Source organism: Halichoerus grypus, chromosome 10 (genome assembly GCF_964656455.1).
Source record: "Halichoerus grypus chromosome 10, mHalGry1.hap1.1, whole genome shotgun sequence".
NCBI lineage: Eukaryota > Metazoa > Chordata > Mammalia > Carnivora > Phocidae > Halichoerus > Halichoerus grypus.
In genome coordinates this window covers 118,646,032-118,666,638 of record NC_135721.1, presented here as the reverse complement: position 1 = coordinate 118,666,638, position 20,607 = coordinate 118,646,032, and the positions used below count along the sequence as shown (strand labels likewise).

The following is a 20,607-nucleotide window of genomic DNA, read 5'->3' as shown; positions in this document are numbered from 1 at the left end:
CAGATCGCCGGTTTCCCTTCTTTACTGGTTCATTCCTATCAGCATACAAACATGCTGGAATATTTTTCATCTTAGATCCACCCTCTCTTGACCTTACATTCCTCTAGAGCTTCCTCTTATAGCATTAAACCTGAAACCAGTTGTCCCCAGTTTTCCTCCCATTCTTTCTCGAACTGGTCCAAACAGGCTATGCTTCCACTGCTCAGCCAAAACCTCTTGTCAAGATCATCAGGAGCCCCATCACAGTGCTAAATCCAAGAGTCCGTTTTTAGGCCACGTTTTCTTTGTGTAAATGAGAAAGCACATGTACAACTGTAAAGTGCCTCTTCATAAATGTGAGAGGTTACCAAGATTACTTGGAAACCAGTAAACATTTAAAATTGATGAATGACCATTGCTGCAAAGATACCTCTATTCTTCCCACCCTCTCCCCATCCCCAGCCTGCCTGTGAAGTTTTTCAAGCCTAAATGGGGTTGCCTTCCATCCATGTGTTCCTGCTCTGGCATTCAATATCCTCGTGTGTGTGTGTGCGCGCACATGCCTGCATGCGTGCATTATTATGGGGCTCCATGTTATTCCAAAGGGAACATTTGACAAAGCGAAGGTCATTCCCAACCACCCTTCTTTTCTTGAATTCCTCGGGTTTCACCACCCCCCAGTCTAGAAAGACATCTGCTGCATGTCTGAGCCCTCAGAGCTTCCTCTGTTTCGGGGGCCTCATGGGAGAGCCCTCTGTGGTGGGGAGAGGGACCAGGAGCCCTCCCTGCCCTCTGTCCCAGGGATCACCTCTTTGTGAATTCAAATCACCATAATTCAAGTGAGCTCACAGCAATAACCACAGCCATGCTAGCAGGTGTTATTAAAAGGAATTTAATAATCTTAATTAAAAACTCTCAACAGGGAATTCTGTCACAGGCCTTGGCAGCTGGAAGCAACTCCAGGAGCATGCCCCTTCTGGGTGTGGTCGAGCCACGGTCTTGGAACGAGGCCCACCACTGCCACATGGCAAGGAGCTACCTGGAAGTTACTTCAATACAATATCAAAGATCTGCAAGGATTTTTTTTAAAAAAAGTTTTAAATATATTAGACTCTCTTGATTGCTATTTTTACACAAAGCTGCTGATACAGTATACAGAGTTTTAACTTTTTTTCACATAAAATACATTTTTCTTAAATGTTCTCTGTACGTCAGTGGCTTCTGGTCTGGGGGATTATTGCGGAGGGCTGGGGGTCTGCAGACTTTTCCTCAGCGCGCAGAGCCAGGCCTCACACTGTCGCACTTGCAATGCCCATGGGAAGCAGGCCCTCTGGTGAACTGGCCAACAAGAGTCTCCTGTCAAGGAGAGGTCTACAGCTTCTGGCAAAGGGGGTCACTTCTGCAGAGTCAACCACTGACCACATGACCCTTTGCTCTTACGTGCACTGGGGTGGGGGAGGCTGTCCCCAGGCCACAATAGCAAGAGTTAAACACAGTCCTTCTGGGTATCTCGTAAAAAACTGCCCTTCTGGAAAGTGCCCCAGTATCCTGCTCTGGGAAAGCAAGTGGGAGAGAGAGCTCAAGATCAAAAGGTATCTGACACCAATCACCAAATGGTCTCATGTTATGACGAAGCCAGCAAACTGTGGTGGGGTAGGACAGGGGACACCCCCCGTGAGCTTTCCCATGCCCACTGAAATTGATCAAACAGTGCAGAGCAGTTTAATCGCTGCTGCGTATTTGATGGAGAATTATATCCTGAACTCTTCAGTAGAGCTGGGGCTAGGGTTTATTCAACTTCCCTGTGCTCTCGCCAGGAACTCACTATCTGATGATGGCCACCAACTTTCGGTGGTTTGGGGGCACAGGGTGGGAGCAAAGGCCAGAGCTCACCGTGAGCCACGTGGCACATGCTTTGGAAGTAGCCTCCTTTAACCTGCCTGGTCTCAGAGGGAGCTGAGCTAGACCTTGCTAGCTTTCTTCCAGCTCCTTGATCCCCATCCACCGGGAGGAGAGGCAGATGCTTGAGGAGAGGCTTCAGTGTTAAAGAAGTTCCTCGCCTCCCATTATCCATTGGTGGGGCAGGAGGACCCCATAACAAATGAGCAAAAATGAGCAAGAGACAAGGAGTTTCAGAACCTGAGATGCATTTGGCAGCAAATTCCAGACTCTTGGTTCTTCTACCTACTGACCTCAAACTGCTATTATACAATGCCCCAAAGATGCTGGCCTGAAGGCAGCTATCCCTGAAAGTTCCGGACAGACTTGGAATGTTGTCTCCCTAGAACCAAGATCCAACATCTGCATTTAATAGCAAATGTTATTCAGGGACGGCCACGGCAGCAGTTTCTCTAGGGATTCTAGGAGCTAGAAACCGGGTTGAAGCTGGACCAGGATGTGGTCACTCCATCTCAAGTGAATTGAATGGGGCTGCTGATACCCGTGGTCCTCAAGGGATGAGAACTGTACAAGGCAGTCTCCTCACCCTGTCTTGTTCCTCCTTTACCCCGAGAACCTAACGTAGTGCCTGGTAGGTCTCAGCTACTCAATAATCTATGTGAACAAATAAATGAGTCACCCTGACCCCACCTTGTCCCTCAACACCAAGGAGACCCTTAGGGAAAGTTCCCCAGGTCCCTGAAGCCCTAATAGGGAATGGCTTACCCCGACTGAAAACGAGAGCTAAAATGCCCACGAGTCTGCAGTTGGCTCCTGCCGGGCAATCAACTGGGATTCCCGGCCTTCTGGGTGGGAGATGAATGGCCCAGGAGGCAACAAGTGAGGGCAAAGGAGGGACTGGCCAGGAGGGCTCAGCGTGGGCAAGAAGTGCCTTCAGTCTCCAGCTCCTGAGCAAACAGATCGGAAAACCCTGCACAACCCCCTCCTAGGAGTGTATGGCTTCTTCTGCTTGCAGCTACGTTGGCTCAAGAGGAATTCAGGGTCAGTCTAATCTGAACAGTTTTAAAGCCAAAGGTATGTGTGTTCTGGATCATCCTCTGCCCTGCTCCAGCCCTAGGCTGACATGATGGAGAGCCTGCCCCAGATGCCAGGGACTCGGGAGCCATCATGCCTATCCATCTGTAGCCTCCTGAGCTGCCCCTCCACCCTAGCCTGGATCTGTCCTGGAGTTGGGGTGGGGCTTGCCTGGTGCTGGGACCCTCCCTGCACCCAGGCGCCACGAGGAGCACAGTGACTCCGCTGAGCCCTCTGTTCTCTGGTCCAGCTGCCCTGCTCCTGGTAAAACATCAGCCAGGCCCCTGGGATCCAGCTCCCTCTCTGGGCTGTGGGGCCATGGAGGCCACAGTGGGGACTGGGACTGATAAACAGCAGACCCCATTACTAGAACTGTGGCACAGGGGGGCTCCTCTAGCCCCAGCCCCCCCCCAGCCCAGGTGCCCCTCGGGGAGAATTTCTCATAGGCTCAGAAAGAAGAAGATTAGAAGGAACCCAGAGTTGTCCCCCAAATCCCGGAATCTGGACTAAGGGAACCCCTTCAAGAGTTCTAAGGAGGTAGTTCTGGGACAAATAAAAGGCGCTCAGAGCAGGGAACAAACCTGCTGCTTATTAAGTACACTAATAGGTTTTGGCTGAGGCTGTGGACAGTACCCAACTCATGGGCAGCAATTTCAAGGGGGCTCTTGAGAAGATGCAGTAGAGAGGTGGTAGGCAGCCGGCCCTTCTCAGTCTCCCCTCCCCAGCGTCAGGGAGATCGGGGCTACGAGACTGTTGGGCTGTGGGGAGGCCCAACTCCAGCCCCACCACCGCTCTCCTGAACGCAATGCAGGGTGTTGGCCATGGGCACATTGGATTTGCAGCCGTGGGGTGTCACCACTCCCACAAGGGCAGGCTGGGAGCCCCTGGGCCTGGCAGGACCTCACAAGGGCCACCTGGCAGACTTGTCTCACCAAGCATTCCAGAAAAGGCAAAGCTGGGCCTGGGGTCCTAAGCATTTACTCTGGGAGGGTGGGGGACTCCCAGCAGTCCCTCACTACTCACTCTGACGGCTCAGGCTGAGGAAGTCTGGCTGACACAGGCTGGACTGAAGCTACCTGAATATTCACAAAGATCCCCCAGGGCACTGGGCTCTGTCACGGCTACTAAAGATGCTTACAGAAATCAACACCAACTCACTCCTCGCCCTGGAAAGCCCTTCCAAAGCAAGCTCCTCCCTTAGCTCCATGTTTCCAACACCAGTCAGTAAAACCTAGTGATCATGATGCTATCCAGGAAAGAAAGCAAGAAAGCAAATTCAGTTATCTCCCACCTGGCTTTCTGCCGCCTAAGAGAATTCTTTTATCAAGTGCACTTTTGGACACACTAACTTTGTTCCCCTTTCCCTCCAATTTTTGCTACTTCCATCCAGAAGTAAAATGTGATTTGGATTATTCAGGGAATGGAAGAGCCTGGCTCTCCACCTCAGCCTCCGGGAGGTCACACAGCGGGCTCCCGGCATGGGCAAGGCTCTGGGGAGCAGGCCACTGCCCATCTCATGGACCCACGTGGCTCTGTAGCTCCCTCTGATCAAAGAGCAGACCTCCTGCTCCTTCCAGATGTGGGTGGTGATGCAAGCCCCGGTATGACTCCGGGTTAGGGCTGTGGGTCTCAGCTTAGCAGGCCCCCTTCCCTGCTAAAGCCACTTTGGCAGTGGTGACAAAACAGAGTCTTAGCCTCAATCCTTTTGGCAAGAGCCCACAAATCATCAATCCCACCTGCTTCCCATGAGCCCAGCTGTGTCATTCCCACACATGGTTGAGTGTGTGTGTGTGTGTGTGCACGTGCGCGCTGCTATGTGATATGCAGGTACTAGTCCAGAGAAGCCTTTACCGACAACCGAACTGGAATCCCAGCCCCCCCTCCCAAAATCTGGCAGCGGGGTGAGTCAGGAAGCCACGATGGGCCTTGTTTCTGATGGCAGACAATGCAGCGGGAAGCAGAACCGTGGGAAGTGGCGATGCTCTGGGCTGCTGGGTGCGAGGTGGGGTCAGCGTTCCCCTGGAAAGCAGAGCCCACCTCCCCGCAAGTTGCCCTCTCATGTCTCCCCAGCCAGGGCTGCTGGGTGGGCCTGGATTTCAGAGACCCTTCCCTGAAGCATCTCTCTCCTCCGTGACACAGAGACTAGGAGATGCGGCAGCAGCCATGGACCTTCTCCTCCATCTCCTCCATGGGCGCCTTGAACTTCAAGAGCGGGGGATCTCCGCTGGTGACTGTGTAATAGACCGAGGTGTCATTGCTGCTGTACGGTGAAGTTCTGCCTCCGATCAAGGGGGCCTTGCCTTCGCTGCCGCCCTCGCCCGTCCTGGCCATGCTGCCGCCCAGGTGGGTGCTCAGGAAGGGGTGGCTGAGCAGCTTGGTTGCAGCCCGCTGCCGCTTCAGCTCCAGAAGCGTCTGGGGACTCTGTTCCTTGTAGCCACTCCAAGGAGGGGTGGCGTCGGCCACGCCGGGGCTGCCGTAGGCCATGTTGTAGTCGGGCACCTCGTGCACTTTCCAGACGTCCCCATTGGACAGCGCGTACTGGTAGGTGCTGACCGGAGCCCGGAGGCCGTTCTCAACAGGCCCATCCATTTCACTTCGCGGGATCTTGGTAGAGAACTCAGAGAGCAGCACGGGCTTCTCCAGCCGGGGGTTCTGAGGGGGAGAAGGACAACATTGCCAGCCGGTTAGAGGATCGGAATGCACTCCCCACTTGCATCTCTGCGGAGGGCATTCTTGTCTGGACCTGTTTGCCCAACTGGGCTAATGGAACCTGCATTCCGCTTTGGGGGACTCGCCAATCTATGTGTTTTGGGAGAGCTGACTGATCCCCATCCTTGCCGCAGGGGCTGGACCATGACCCCCAGGCCTGGCCCATCAACATACTCCCTGCAGGAATTGATTCTTGACTGAAATTGGTGCCATGAGACTCAACCCTGGGACTTGTGCCAGAACAACTGAGAAAGAGAAGTTCTGTGTATGCAGAACTCGAAGGGTGGTGAGGACGATGGAAGCTGGGGGGCTGGGCAGACTGCACGTCAAAGGGCCTGCCTGACAGCAAAGCTGATGTGAAGGGAGGCTGAAGGGGTGCACTTGGAGGCCCAAGATCCAGCTGGTCCCAGACTCTGCAGTTACACGAGCTGAAAAATTCCTGTTTCGTGTCAGCCGGTTTTAGCTGAGTTTTTGGTCACCTATAATCTTTCCTATGTATTCCCAGCAAATACGTACTTGGAACGGCAGAGATTCTAACGCAGAAATCCCTGGATAACAAGAGCTTTAAAAGGAGCCGCTGCCTAAAAACTAGAAACTAAAAGGTAGCTACATTTCGTGCTCACAAAAATATAAACCATAGTAAAACCCACCATAAATGAAGTCAAAAGACATTGAAAAAACTGCAACATATATGACAAAAAGGGACTAATTTCCCAAATAAACAATTCTTAAAAGCCCATTTTAAAAAGCCCAACTATCCAACAGAAGAAAACCAACAAAGAAGACTCATGTGCAGCTCACAGCAATGATGATGATGATAATAAAAAAAATAATAATATCAATATTATTATTATTAAACATATGCTATTATGTTTATAGCCTACAAACACAGGAGAAAATATTCAATCTCATGCATAATTAATGACATAAAAATTAAAGCAACAAAATATCTTTACCTATCACACTGACAAATATTTAAAAAATGTGTTATGACTTGGTGTCGGCAAGAGTGTGAGGAAACAGGCAGGTACGTAAAGTGCCACAATCTCTTTGGAGGACAATATCACATCATCTCACCCCCCAAAAATTCGTTTTTGAGGAAGAATGCATACATTGCACCAGCAAGCCCATTTCTAGGACTTCATTTCACAGATATATGTTCCTTTAGGGGAGAAAAGCCTGAAAGTCACCATTAGGCAGGTGGGAAATTATGACAAGTACTTGTTCTAGAATGTTCCACATCTGGTAAAAAGAACGAAAGCAGTCTTCCTGTGCTGATTCGTGATTCCAAGAATCTCCACTTCTTGGAAAGATCTCCAAGAAATATATAATTAGGTTAAAATACGGTAAGGTGAGGGGCACTTCCCATAGTAAGCTTCCATGTATGTATGGTCTATTTTTTTTGTTTTTAATGGCACCTCTGAGCTATGCAGGCAGACTGATGCCACATTTGGGGCATTTTTTTTTTCAGCTTGAATTTTTGTATCTATTTTCTTTACTTCCGGAATGGTCCTGGAAAAGACCATTCTTCATTGTCTAAATCAACGCTTCTCTAACTCTATGCATATGAGTCACCTGGGGCTCTTGTGAAAATGCACATGCTGAATCACCAGGTCTGGGTTGGGTTGAATTTTAGCATTTCTAACAAACTCCTGATGATGCTTTGATGAGCACGGATCTAAGACACTAGTTCTCAGCTTCGGATGCATATTGGAATCACCTGGGGGAGTTAAAAACACACGTACAATGCCCATCTGAAAGGGCTACACCGTGTGATTCCCACTCTATGACATTCTGGAAAAGGCAAAACCATGGAGACAGTAAAAAGTTCAGTGGTTGCCAGGGGGCTGGGGAGGGATGGACAGGTAGGTGGAGCACCAGGGATTTTTAGGGCAGTGAAAGTATTCTGTATGAAACTTTAATGATGGATATATGACATCACACATTTGTCAACATCCATAGAATGTCGAACACCGAGGGTTAAACCCTAAGGTAAACTATGAATTTTAGTTAATAATCATGTATCAATATTGGTTCATCAATGATAATATACCTACTACACTAATGTACGATGTTAATACCAGTGGAAAGCCCCACATGATGAAGGGGGTGTGTGGAAACTGTATGTACTTCCTACGTATGTTTTCTATAAACTACAACTGCTCCAAAAAATCAAGTCTACTAATTTTTTTTTTTAATACATCAATACAAAGCCTGAGCCCCAGGCCCAAAGATTCAGATTTAATTAGTCTGGGTTGCAACCTAGACACCAGAAGTTTAAAACAACAAAAACAAAAACACCTCCCCAGGTGATGTGCTGGTACAGTTAAGTTTGTGAGCCACCAGTTGAAGAAACGGGGCTGTTGCATCACTCCTGAGCCTCATGCCAGGGAGTCAGCTCGGCCAAAATATGTGCCAAAGCCAGCCCTGGTGGCTGATCGGATGGAGTCTTGGCTGAAACCCTACTTGCGGGTCAGACCGAGCAAACACTCCCTTAGGTGAGTGGTTTTCAAGTTTTTGTGCACATCAGAATCCCCTGCAGGGCTAGTTAAAACACAGATTGCTGGTTAAACCCGGAGCCCAGGATGTATGATTCAGTCCATCTGAGGCGGGGCCGGAGAATTTGCATTTCTTTCTTTTTTTTTGTTAAAGATTTTATTTATTTATTTGAGAGAGAAAGAATGAGAGAGAGCATGAGAGGGGAGAGGGTCAGAGGGAGAAGCAGACTCCCCACTGAGCGGGGAGCCCGATGTGGGACTCGATCCTGGGACTCCAGGATCATGACCTCAGCTGAAGGCAGTTGCTTAACCAACTGAGCCACCCAGGCGCCCAAGAATTCGCGTTTCTAACACGTTCCAGGTGATGCTGCTACTGCTGGTCCAGGGAACCCACTTTGAGAACGTCTGTCTACCTTAGAGACTCTCACAGCCTTGCCAGTACCTAAAGCCTTGAAAGGGGTAGGTCAGAAAAAGGAAGGAGCTCGGGGCTTCGTAGCTGTGCCCTGCCATCTCCTTGGTTTTCCCCAGGCTGGGCCCGGGATCTGGGGCCCTGGACCCTGACAGGTGTCCTTGGGACTGGACATCTGGGTGACTGGCCTGAAGCCCAGAGCTCCTTCTTTTTTCTTTGCAAAGCAGCCCCCTTTGTTTGCCTTCACCTAACCCCCAAACAAACCACAGCGTTGAGAAAGCCAGAGAAGTTACCGACAAACTCAGGCCACATCCTCCCACCCTCTCCCCTGCAGGGCTGATGATTTATGCGGCTCCACACCAGTGAGCATTTCTGGCAGAGTCCTGGGCCTGTGAGATCTGAACAAGCACAGGGACAGGTGTGGAGGAGGAGCTGCTTCCGTGAGGATTTCTTGAAGAATCTCAGTCTCTCCCACAGATCAATAAGGAAAAGAGGGCAACCCAACAAAAAGGGGCAAAAGAAGACACTGCACAAACGAAGATAAGCAGACGGCCAATAAGCACATGAAAACGTGTTCCCCATCGTCCACCGTCCGGGAGATACAAATTTAAAATGCGAGCTACCGCAGCAAGCCCGCCAGGTGGCTCGGATGAAAAGGGACGGGCAAGAAGAGCTCAATGGGGTGCTGGGAGAGCGAGAGGTACAGTCGCTCTGGAAGATTGCTTGGCAGTATCTCTAGTAGCCTCCCCATGACTCGTTCTGCATTCCTGGCTATACAATCCTACAGCAAATAGGGCTTATGCCCACCACAAACCACGTATAAGAACGTTTTGAGCAGCTTTATTCAAAGTAGCCCCAAACTTGAAACAACCCAAATGTCCACCAACAGGAGAATGGACACGTACGCTGTAGTATATTTAAACAACAGAACTCTCCAGAGCAAGGAAAAAGATTGAACTACTGCTATATGCCTGCACAGAGATGAATCTCATGGTGACGGAAGAAGTCAGACAGAAAAGATTACAGAATGCCTGGGTCCATTCATATGCAGATGTGGACGCAAAACTCATCTTGAGTGCTCAAAGGTAAACAGTGGCTACCTTTAGGGTGAGGGGACCACTGAAAGAGAACCTGGGAGCTTTCTGGGGTGATGGAAATGCTCTACGCATTCACCTGAGGGTACACGTTTATAAAAGTTCACTGAAAAAAACCATTTAAGATTCGTGTACTGTACGTAAGTTCAACTCACAAAGGAAAGATAAATAAATGTGATTTAATTTCAGTCTGCAGCTCTTTTCTTCCCGACCCTAGGAACTAGGCAGAACAAAGCCTCCAAGGCACCCTCTCTGTCCCCAGCCAGGGCTGTGATTGGATTCCCTTGGGTGGGCACCCTCACCGGCTGGAGACAAGCCTGCATGTGAGCTCTCTGTTCCAGCAGGGAGCGGGGTCCCACGCGGGCACTCTGGGCTGATCATTTTGCATCCCGCCAAAGCAATACTCTCCAGAAATGTTTTCGGCTGCTCATCATTGGTGGAGGTACCAAAAAGGCAGACTGCTGCTGGGATGGTCAGCCTTTCCCTTTTTGGCCCCAGCAGTTCTGCTCTGGCCCCAAACTTGCTGGCCCCACTCAGCAAGCCAGCAGCCATGTGTGAAACCTGAGCATGTTGGTACTGAGTCCAACAGTGTCCTCCCAAAATTCCTGGCCACCCCACACGTCTCAATAGGACCTTACTTGGAGACAAGGTCTTTGCAGATGTAATAAGTTAAGATGAGGTCATACTGGATTAGGGTGGGCGCTAATCCAATGACTGCTGTCTAAGAAGAGAAAACAGAGACACAGACACACACAAGGAAGAAGGCCATGTGACGACGGAGGCAGAGACTGGAGTCCTGCAAGCAAAAGCCAAGGAACGCCTGAGCCACAGGAAGCTGAGAGAGACGCATGCAACGGACTCCCCTTCAGAGCCCGCAGAAGAAACCAACCCTGTTGACAATTTGATTTTAGACTTCGGCCTCCAGAACCGTGAGAGAATACATGTCTACGGTTCTGAGCCCCCGAGTTTGTGGAACTGTGATCCAGCGGTCCTAGAAAACCACCATGGCATCCCCTTAAGAAAGCCATTCAACGCCCAGACCCCTGGCTACTCTTGGCTTCTTAGAGCTCCGACCAGGACCCTACTCGGTTTTCCCAAACATTTCTTCCAACCAGACGTGCTCTGTAAACACAATTCTCAACATCTTGTTATGTTCCCCCCAAAAAGGCTCTAGTGCCTTTAGCGCCCAGGGTGGTTGCTGTACTGAGCCTCTCTTCTGGGGGGCCCAGAGCCAGATTTACGGGAGCACAAGCGAGCAGGCAGCAGGTACTTCCTGTCCGTTATGAGACCCTCCTGGGTGCCAAAGCTCCCAGCTCTGACTCTCACACCCCCAGGACCGCCTCAGTAAGCCCAGGAACCACCAGCACCGAATGGGATCCAGCTGGTGCAAGGGCGCTGCCCTGCTGCCCTCCCTCCGAAGGCCCTCAGATGAAGAGGCCAAGCCCGGGCTGGGGTCCTCCGCCCCAGCCGACAGCGAGCCAGGGTGTGAGGCCACTCACTGGGTCCTTATTCTCTTGGTCTGTCCTGGTCTCCCTGATGTCCCCATTGTAGGTGGCGGTCCGTTGATCCTCGGCCGCGCTCCGCTGCTGCCACAGTATGGCCTCTCCCTCGTACTCCTTCCTGTACAGGTTGGTCCTGTCCGACAGGCTGGCTCGACGCACCACCTTCCTGAGGGGAGAGAGGAGCTGCTGGTGGGCTGCGCCCAAGCCCCGCAGGCAGGAGCACCCCAGGGGACCGCGGCCGGCCTGCCCTGACTCACCCACGGCTCCCCGCACTGGACGTTCTCCGGCTCAAGGATGACTTGTGTCTCAGCTGTGACTTCATGATGACGTCATGCTTGTGTTTGAGCTCCAAAAGCAGGACTTTGAACTCCTCCTCCTCACACAGGTCTGAAGGGGTAGAGGAGGCTGTTGTGGGGAGCAGCGCAGGGGCCCGTGGCCCCCAAGTGCCCTCCAGACCACAGGAGCTGCCACCCCAATGCACTGAAAACTCCCAGCATCTTTTGGGGGCATCCAGGGAGGGAAGTAAACAACACCGGCCTCACTTCCTGGGCTACACCCCAATCCTTAGAGGATAAGAGCAGGAAACGCAGGGCCCATAGAGTCACAGCTCCTAAGGTTCTCCGCTATGACCAAAAGATCCATCCACCCTCAGTAGTTTCCAACAGGAGTCATCAACTCTCCAGTGATGTAAGAAGTATCAAGAGAAACAAGCAGGTACTTTATGTAGCCCAAGCCAAAACTTATAGATATCTCGAATCATATATACCTACCCGTTCAATCCACCCAATCCCTCATTCATCTATCCACCTACTCACTGACCCAGCCATCCACCCATAGATTCATCCCCTACCCACCCATCCACTGATTCATCCATCCATCCCCCATCCATCCATCCATCCCCCATCCATCATCCATCCATCCACTCATCCATACATTTATCTATCCATCTATCCAGCTGTTCATCTGCACACTAATCTACCCTTCATTAATTTATTCATTCATTCTTCTACCCATCCACACACCAATCCACCATCTAGCCAACTCTGTATTTACCCAATTATCCCAATATCCATCAAAAAGTTGATGAGTACCTAAGTGTGTACTGGGTTGTATACGGGGCTTACCTATTGGCATCTCATCCATGGATGTCCTAGCACTGAGACTGGCCCCATGGGACACCAATAGCTCTGCCATCTGCATCTGAAACACAGGAAGAAGCCCACGTTCCCCCTGGGCTCAAAAAGCCTAGGAGGTAGAGAGAGTGCCCCCACGTTTCTCAGGATCTGATGTAAGAGTGATGGGGCAAAGCTGGTCCGCAGGGAAGGCTCTGCACCCTGGAGCCAGGAATCCTGGCAACACAATGGGCTTGACAGCTCCTCTGACCGCCTGGGCCAAGGGATAGGAGAAGAAGGAGTCCGCTGTAAACCTAGAGCTGCCAGGTATCTCTTATTTTTTTTTTTTTTAAGATTTTATTTATTTATTTGACAGAGAGAGAGCACAAGTAGGCAGAGTGGCAGGCAGATGGAGAGGGAGAAGCAGGCTCTCCGCTGAGCAGGGAGCCCGATGCAGGGCTCGATCCCAAGACCCCAGGATCATGACCCGAGCCGAAGGCAGCCGCTCAACCAACTGAGCCACCCAGGCGCCCCGAGCTGCCAGGTATCTAAGGAGGTACTGCAAAAGCTGCAGAGTTTTGTATCTGGGAAACAGAGGGAGAAACGATGCAAATCAGAAATGTGAGGAATTTTCTAATTTGGTAAATTTGATTATCATCTTCTTAGGACACAACTTATCAAATGTTTTTGTGAACTCTCTAGGTCTTTTCCTATCCCGCAAACTAGTTGTAGTCAACACCTTAAGTGGGTCTTGTGAACCAACTGCCAGCCCAAAGGACAGCGGGTGGGTCCTTCGTGCCCTCGCTCACAGCCCCACGGCTGAGAGTTACCTGTCCCCAGAAGGCAGCTGCATGCAGGGGCTCCCAGCCATCCCAGTCCTTCACGTCCACGCGCACCCCGTGGTCCAGGAGGAGCTCAGCTGCCCGCAGGTATCCATTGGCTCCAGCTATGTGCAGCTGAAGGAGAGGGGGAAAGTGAGCCTTCCCTATGGGTGCCAGTCCCACTTTTGGAGATGGGACAGCCCTCTTCGCAACCCAAATCCCAGCTCATTTCCGGATATGGTAGAATGGAATAGAATGAAGCAGAAATCCAGCCACACTGCAAAGTATTATTAAGGCCACTCTTCATCATGTGGTTGGTCTGAGAGCCCCTGTGGTTAAGGCAACAGCACTTACTGAGTCCCTACCATGTGCTGAGCTCTGAGGAAGGGGTTTCAGAGGCCCAGTGTGGTCTACAAATTGTCTCCAATGTCTACAAATTCTCTGACATACCTCCCTTAAGAGAGGAAGTTTAATTCCTCTTGCCTTGAATGTGGACCAGAACAAGTGACTCACTGCTAACAAGTAGGACATTGTGAAGGGGTGGTGTGTGATTTCTGAGGTGAGGTCGTAAGAGGCATCTCTGCTTCTACCTCATGCTCTCTGGGATCAATCACTCTCAGACAAAGCAGCCATCATGTAGTACGGAGAGGCCACAAGGAGGTGAAACACTGAGGCCAGCCCTAACTTGCCAGCCATGTGAGTGCACCATCTTGGAAATGGATCTTCCAGCCCCGGTCAAGTCTTCAGATGACAGCAGCCTCCTGGGAGACCCCCACCAGAGCTACCGAGCTAAGTTGTTCCCAATTCCCTAACCATAGAAACCATCTGAGATAATAAATATCGATCGTTGTTTCAAGAGGCTAAATTTTTGGGCTCCTTCGCTACACAATAGGCAATCAGTACATCCAATAAAGGAAAGCCTCGTGCTGAGGCCACAGCTCTTCTACCTGACACCATTCAAGGCCTCTGGTGATGGACACCACCCTGGGGACCTCACTTGTCCCATCTGCTTGATCTCCAGAAAGTACATAAAGCACTTAGCACGTGACAGACACTCAGTAAGTGATGAACATTCTCAGAGAGCCGTGAGTGATGACGAGGCACACCGTGGGAATGGATGAAGGAGTAAGGAGATGAGGCAAAGAGAAACCAACTGCCCAGCTGAGGTGGGAGGCAGAGGTGAGAGCCCAAGCAGGCTGGTGGAAGGCTGGCTGGGAGGAGACCAGAGAGTTCCAGGGGGCTGAGGTCTGGGACAACAGAGCTGCAGGCAGTGGGACAGAGAAGGCACGGCCCTAGGAAGCAGCCCTTCAGAACACGGCCCTGATGGCCCGACACTGCCTCATCCTGGGGTACGGTTGCTATAAGGTTCTGGCAAACAGAGGTGTTCCTTTACCTTTCAATTTGCAGAAGAAGCCTGGGTGTGATCTGGTACAGGCACACATGAAAATTAGAATAACCATCTGATCTATAAATGTGTGCTGTTTGCCAGTTGGGGAGATGACAGCCAGCAGGGCCAGCCAGACATTACAAACTGTGCGGCCTCATACTTGGCGGGGAATAAAAAGGCATGACTGGGATCGTGATAGTGTTAGTAATAATAATGACAATGTGAACCCCTAATATCTACTGAGAGTTTAGAGACTCTGTGCTTAGCACCTACTATGCAGAATCCCATTTATTCCTCCCAACAACCTGGTGAGGAAGGGACTGTTAGTAAACCCCACTTTCCTGGGAAGACCTGAGACCTAGTATGGGCCTGGCCAGCCTCAGTCCAAGAGGAGGAAACCCGTGTGTCTAGAGGCCCAGCCACAGACCCAAAGAAGCTCCAGCCAGGATGGGCCTCGCCCTGGGACAGCCTGGTTCTGCCTTCGTACCGCAGTGTTCAGTCTCACTGAATGTTTGAGTGCCGGGCTGAGCAGGGACCCAGTTAATTGGAAAGGGCATGAGGCAGAGGGTGGGGCTCAGGAACCAGGTGGGAGGAGCCCAGTTATTACACCTGAGTCACCAGGTCAGGCCTGAGGGGCAGTGAGGGGTCTTGGTACCGCTGAGCCCTACCTAGTAAGCTCAAGATTTTGAGACTCCTGAGTGCTCATGGCCAGCACGGGCCCCAAGCCGAGGCCAAGGCCCAGCCATCGGCGGAGGGGGTACATGGGCTTCCGAGGCCATGCTCTTGTTTTCAGTTTAGAGCCTCAGAAGCAGACCCTCCCCAATACTGGGCTCCATAGTGCTAGGAGAGCCTATGAAGAGAGGTCAAAATTTCTAATCCCTGACACTTGAGCTGAAAGGATGAGTGGAGCCAATCAGGCAGACCTGAGAGAGAAGAGGGTTCCCTTGTTCTCTGTCTCCATGGTCTAGCGAAGTATGTGGCACACGGGTGTGTGTTGCTTGGATGGATGAATGAACCGATGGATGGATGGATGACTGGGGGTGTCTGGACTCGGAAGCCAAAGAACCCAGGGGAGAGGCTATTGCAGCGAGGTTCGGGGAGGTTGCTGAGGCTAGGCGGAGGGGTGGGAGAGGAGATCCTAAGGCAGGAGAATGGACGGTGCAAAGCAAGGTGGCACGTGGGAGTGGATGGCTGGTGGCTCCAGTCTTTATGTGGGAGACACCACTGGAGGACAACAACATAATGAGCTCAGATGGACACCTGGAACTTGAGGTGAAGGAAGAACTGCGAGAGAGAGCTGGTGGACATCAGGGCTCCTGACCCCCAGGCCCAGCTGAGACTGGCCAGATTCTCAAAGGGGCTGAGCCCTGCTCTGCTAACTCTCCATATTCCGGGGGCAACCCCGGCCCCAAAGCGGGTCTGGAGGAGGTTCAAGGCCACGGATGGGCCCCAACTGTGTCAGCTTAACTTCGACCAGGTGCGGGCCCACTTCAGCCCGAGTTGGTCTGGTACTGAGCCCCCCAGCCCCAACCCGCCTGGCCCGTCTGCTCACCAGTGTGGCGCCCTGGGCATCTATCCAGTCAAGGTCCTGGCCCGCTGCGATCATACAGTGGATGTCTGCAATCATCCGCTGCTCAGGAGCCGCCCGCATCTCGTTGATTTTCTCTTGGGTGATGCCTGTGTAGGAAAGTGAGGACTGAATCAGCGCCCCGGGCCCAGGCCCCACCCGGGGAGGGGTGGCGGGGCAGATGGGCGAGGCACAGCTCCTACTCCCCAGGGTCTGCCGGGCAAGGGACTAGACAGCCACGCCCATGGGTCACTGTCCCCCAGGCCCAGGGAACACGCAGCCACGAACCGGCCCACTGAACAAGGGCCATTCCTGCCTGGTGCCCTGTAGGCACTACAAGAGTACTGGTTACTGTTACATATTCTGTTCCTCTATACCAGAAGTCCCTACCGTCCACCTGAGAGCCTCCAGCCGCTCAAATGGCTGGCTCTGCCTCACGCTGTAGACCCGGCCGGGATCACCTCCCTTGCTGACCTCCTCTGACCACCTATCGGACCGGGGGCTCTGCTGGTTCCCCTCATCCCGACCATGGCTGTGTTCGCGGCATGGTGCTTCATGAGTTTCCGTTATGGGAATGAATGAATGAATGAATGAACAATTGAACGAACAAATATATAACTTCTGAATAGCACATCAAGTCCACTGAGGTGGAAGGACCCGGACAGATGTTCTGTAGCCTGAATCGCTGGCTAAAAGTCTAAGTGTTACTGGCAGCTACTAAATAGTATTTAAGGAGGGGAAAGTGACATGTTCTATACAAAGGTCCATTAGATCGAACATTCTGGGACAGAATTTGGGGGAGGTCTGTAAACTGGAAAGGAGAAAAAAAAAATTACAATTTCATTCGTGCTAACGTCGAACTGAAATATAGCATTTCCTTCCATGAGGCCGAGAGTCAAATCCACAGAACTAGCAATGCCTGTGGCTTGGTCACCAACAGAAAGTGCACCTATTTTCCTAACGTGTCATCTTGCTGTTTCGTGAATTAATCAAGTTTCTACATAACACGTTTAGGAATATTTTGGTAGCCATAGTTTAATATCATTGGGTTCCTTTATAATCAATCCTGTGATTGTGACAACCACATTTGAAAACACAATTCCTGAAGGGGGGCCCAGAGATTCACCAGATTGGTACAAAAACGAAGATGGTCGGGAGAAGACAGATAGGCAGAGCCCGGGTGCTGGGGAACGGAGGGACCCCATCGTGGTTATCACAGCACCCCAGGGGAAGGAACTCAAGGGCAGGGTCCCGGCCGGCCCTCACGCTGCGGCCAAGGGTCTGGATTTGAGCTTTCTGCGGAGACCTCCAGAAATATGTCCGCGTGCTGGTGGGGGTGGGCAGGTCTCTGATTGCTACTTTTGTTTCCTCTCTGAAGCTCATTTGTGAGCTGAAAACAGCCCACAGCTTATTTACCCCGGCCCCTGGCAGCCAGCATGGTGCCTGGCACCGAGCGGGCACCCGCGAATGTTCTTGACTCTTGATTATTTTCCCAAATGGGAATATATCTTTCTTGTGAATGTTTATTGAATTGGATTGTCACAGCTGACGAAGGGGAGACAGGGCCAGCTGAGGCTGCCTGCGTGTGTGGGTGACACGGAGGAGAACAACGCCCCCCTCCTGCCCAGCACGGTTTTCCAAGGGTCCTTTTTTGTCCTCAGCTTGTTAATCACCAGGATAACAATCGTAATGAGGACCCATCCCATTTCCTAGGCGCTGAGCATGAGGTGGGCACGTAGCCAGCTCACTGGCTGGGAATAACCTGTGCCCATGTTAGGGCGTGCCGCCCTGGTCTTACCCTGGTATGCCATGCATGTCTCGATGACATCCAGGGTGGGCTCATCCTCGCAGAGGTCATACGGCATGTTCCCATCCGAGTTGACAGCGAGTAAGTCGGCCCCACTGCAGACAGAGGGTGAGAGTGAGGCCAGGGGAGGTGTGGCTGGGGTTGGTCTGGCTGCCTCTGCCCTCCGGCCTCTCACACGCAGCCCCACTGTGCACCCCAGCGCCCCCAGCCCTTCTTCCTCACTGGGGCACCCCAGCTAGGACAGCGGCTTCAGGACTCAGCTTCTCCCAGGAAAGCTGTCCCAGCAGACCTCCCCCGGCTTCCTGCTCTGTTGGGCCAGCAGGCAGGCACTTGGGGACAAATGTCAAAGCCCTCCCTGGTGACCATAACACAAATAACATGAATGGCCCTCTATGCACATCATCTTCTTTAATCTTCATACTAGTCCTATCAGGTTGTTCCTGTTGGCTATCTCACTCAAGAGAATACAAAGACTCAGACAAGTTCAGTCCCTTGTCTGAGGTCACACAGTGAGGATGTGGGAGGGTCAAGGCTCAAACCCCCACTCTATTTCAATCTGTGTCCCCCTGCAGAAACATCCTCAGCTCTGCCCCACTGTCTCCAAGTCCCAACCCAGAGGCTGACAGGACAGGGGCAGGAGAGAGCCTTGGGGCTCCCCAGCAGAACCTATTTTTGGGGCCAGTGGTTCCCACGTGTGGTCCTGGGCTGCCCTGCAGAATTCCCTGGGCATCCCTGAAATACAGTGCAACTTCCTGTACTCTACTCCAGACCCACTGAAACAATCTCTGGGGGTGGGGCTTGGGAGTGGATATTCTGAAGCCACGGCCCACATGATTCTGGTACAGATCAGCACTGGGGACCCACTGCACTAGGCTGGCACCACTCCCTTCCCTCTGGGCACCATCACTGATCAGGTGCTCCTGGCAGACTGAGTCACAGCCAGGTTCTCATCAGAGGTGTGGGCATGGACTACCAGTAAGTCCTCAGGCCGAAGGGCCCTGCACTGAGACCTCTCTGTGCTCCCATGTGCCCTTGGGCAAGCTGATCCACCTCTCTGAGCCTCTACAATCACCTCCATCGCCCCCTGCAGCCACCTGATGAGCTCCTGCGGCTTTGCCGAGACCTCCACCAAAGGTCACCTGCTCTTGGCCACTCTTCCTGACTCCCTAAACTCAGATGCTCTCCGTGGCCTCCCAGGACCCACTCTGTCTCAGCACTAGCACTGAAATGCCCTGGTTTCCTGCCCGGTCCCTTAGGACTTTTGCATCCCTGAGTGCCCAGTGCCCAGCTCAAGTGCCCACCAGTTATTAGATGAATTCAGTCGAACACACTTGAAATGGAATGTTGTCTTTCCTATGTGTTTACAGAACCTGAGCAAACTAGAAGGAACTCAAGGGCTGGAAAGGCCCATCAGAACGGCACATACAGAAATGGCCTTATTCCTAGGGAAAACATTGCTACCTGGTGCCCCTCAAAGCAGGTTCTACCCCCAGGGAAAAGCATGTAAATAGCATTTGGGAGACAGGGCCAAGGAAGTATGCTTGCTTTTTTTTTTTTTTTAATAGCAAAAGAAGCCAAAAATGGCAATAAGACATAAAGAGTACTAGCAGAGGAGTTGAGTATAAACTCATGGATTCACAGAGACAGAGAAAAAGAGATATAAAAAAGAGAAGGCTACCCTGATATGAAGCCAGACCAAACCCCTAAGGGAATGAACTCTACAGACCCACATCCCTCATGAACACAGATGCAAAAGTCCTCCACGAAATACCAGCAAACCCAACTCAGTAGCCCATCAAAAGGATTATACACCAAGACCAATGGGGATCATTCCCACAATGCAAGGGTGGTTGCTTTTATGTGATGTGTTAATATTTTGGGGGGAAACAGCACAAAGGGAGAGACAGAATGAAGAGAGACAAAGAGGAATGGGAAAGGCACACAGAGATGGAGGGAGGAAGGGAAGGGGGGGCAGAGGAGGAGAGAGAGACACAGAGACAGAGGTGGAGGGAGGGTGTGGGGAGAGAGACAGCAGCTCCCACGAGAGGTAAAGGAAATGGCACCCAAGACGAAAAGGAGAGAGGAGGGAGACCAAAGGCAGAAACAAAACCAACAGAGAACCACCAAAGGCAGGGCGGAGGCCGCCTCCGGGGGAGAGAGGGCCACGTACTACTGAACGAGGATTTTCACCAGGTTGATGTGGCCGCAGGTGGCCGCCGCATGCAGGGGCGTCCACAGCTCGTTGTCCTTGGCATTCACGTTGGCACCATGGGAAAGGAGCAGCTTGACAATCTCCTCAAAGTTGTCGATGCAGCACTGCAGGGGTGGTGGTGAGGGGGGACACAGGCAAGGTCAGCTTCCACAGGGCCCCGGCCCCAGTGGGGACACGCCAGCTTCCCCTCAGGAGGCCACGAGGACAGTGGAGCCAAACTGTCTGAGTCTGAATCCAGCTGTATGACTTACATGCCGTGTGACCTTGGGCAAGCCACATAACCCTTCTGAGCCTCGGTTTCCCCACGAGTAAGTTCTTAGTATCCAAGATACAAATATAAGTGAAACGTAAAAAGCATAAGGGGGTGGCAGTAAGATGCTTTGCAAGTGTTGGTGAAATGAAAGGAAATTTTGAATGAGGCTTTAAAATCTTCTTCTTTTTTAATTCCTGAAGGCTTTCTTCAAACAAAATTGTATGGACGACTGTAACTTAGAGAACGAATACGTTCAAGGAAGGCTGCTCGGGTTGGAGCAGGAG

At 51.7% G+C, this 20,607-nt stretch overlaps 1 protein-coding gene and 1 long non-coding RNA gene across 12 annotated transcripts in view; one reads left to right on the top strand and one right to left on the bottom strand.

The window, feature by feature from the left end:
• LOC144379288 (uncharacterized) overlaps positions 1 to 20,607 on the top strand; it is a 1,054,371-nt gene that overhangs the window by 451,924 nt on the left and 581,840 nt on the right. The window contains exon 3 of one of the 9 annotated variants that reach the window (XR_013442045.1): positions 19,812 to 19,831. The exons of 7 other annotated variants lie outside the window; for them this stretch is intronic. This is a non-coding gene — a long non-coding RNA (uncharacterized LOC144379288). Of the gene's footprint in view, positions 1 to 19,805; positions 19,832 to 20,607 lie in introns of those variants that run through there. One more of the 9 variants, XR_013442048.1, reaches the window with a different exon arrangement.
• PPP1R16B (protein phosphatase 1 regulatory subunit 16B) overlaps positions 856 to 20,607 on the bottom strand; it is a 93,052-nt gene continuing 73,300 nt past the window's right edge. For 2 of the 3 annotated variants that reach the window (XM_036101597.2, XM_078057191.1), the window contains 8 exons: positions 20,029 to 20,174; positions 17,850 to 17,953; positions 16,037 to 16,161; positions 13,107 to 13,232; positions 12,289 to 12,364; positions 11,422 to 11,551; positions 11,162 to 11,330; positions 856 to 5,604 (listed from right to left, as the gene is read on the bottom strand). In XM_036101597.2, the coding sequence (XP_035957490.1) occupies positions 5,095 to 5,604; positions 11,162 to 11,330; positions 11,422 to 11,551; positions 12,289 to 12,364; positions 13,107 to 13,232; positions 16,037 to 16,161; positions 17,850 to 17,953; positions 20,029 to 20,174 (1,386 nt within the window). In that variant the 3' untranslated portion in view covers positions 856 to 5,094. The remainder of the gene's footprint in view (positions 5,605 to 11,161; positions 11,331 to 11,421; positions 11,552 to 12,288; positions 12,365 to 13,106; positions 13,233 to 16,036; positions 16,162 to 17,849; positions 17,954 to 20,028; positions 20,175 to 20,607) is intronic. The other variant, XM_036101598.2, reaches the window with a different exon arrangement.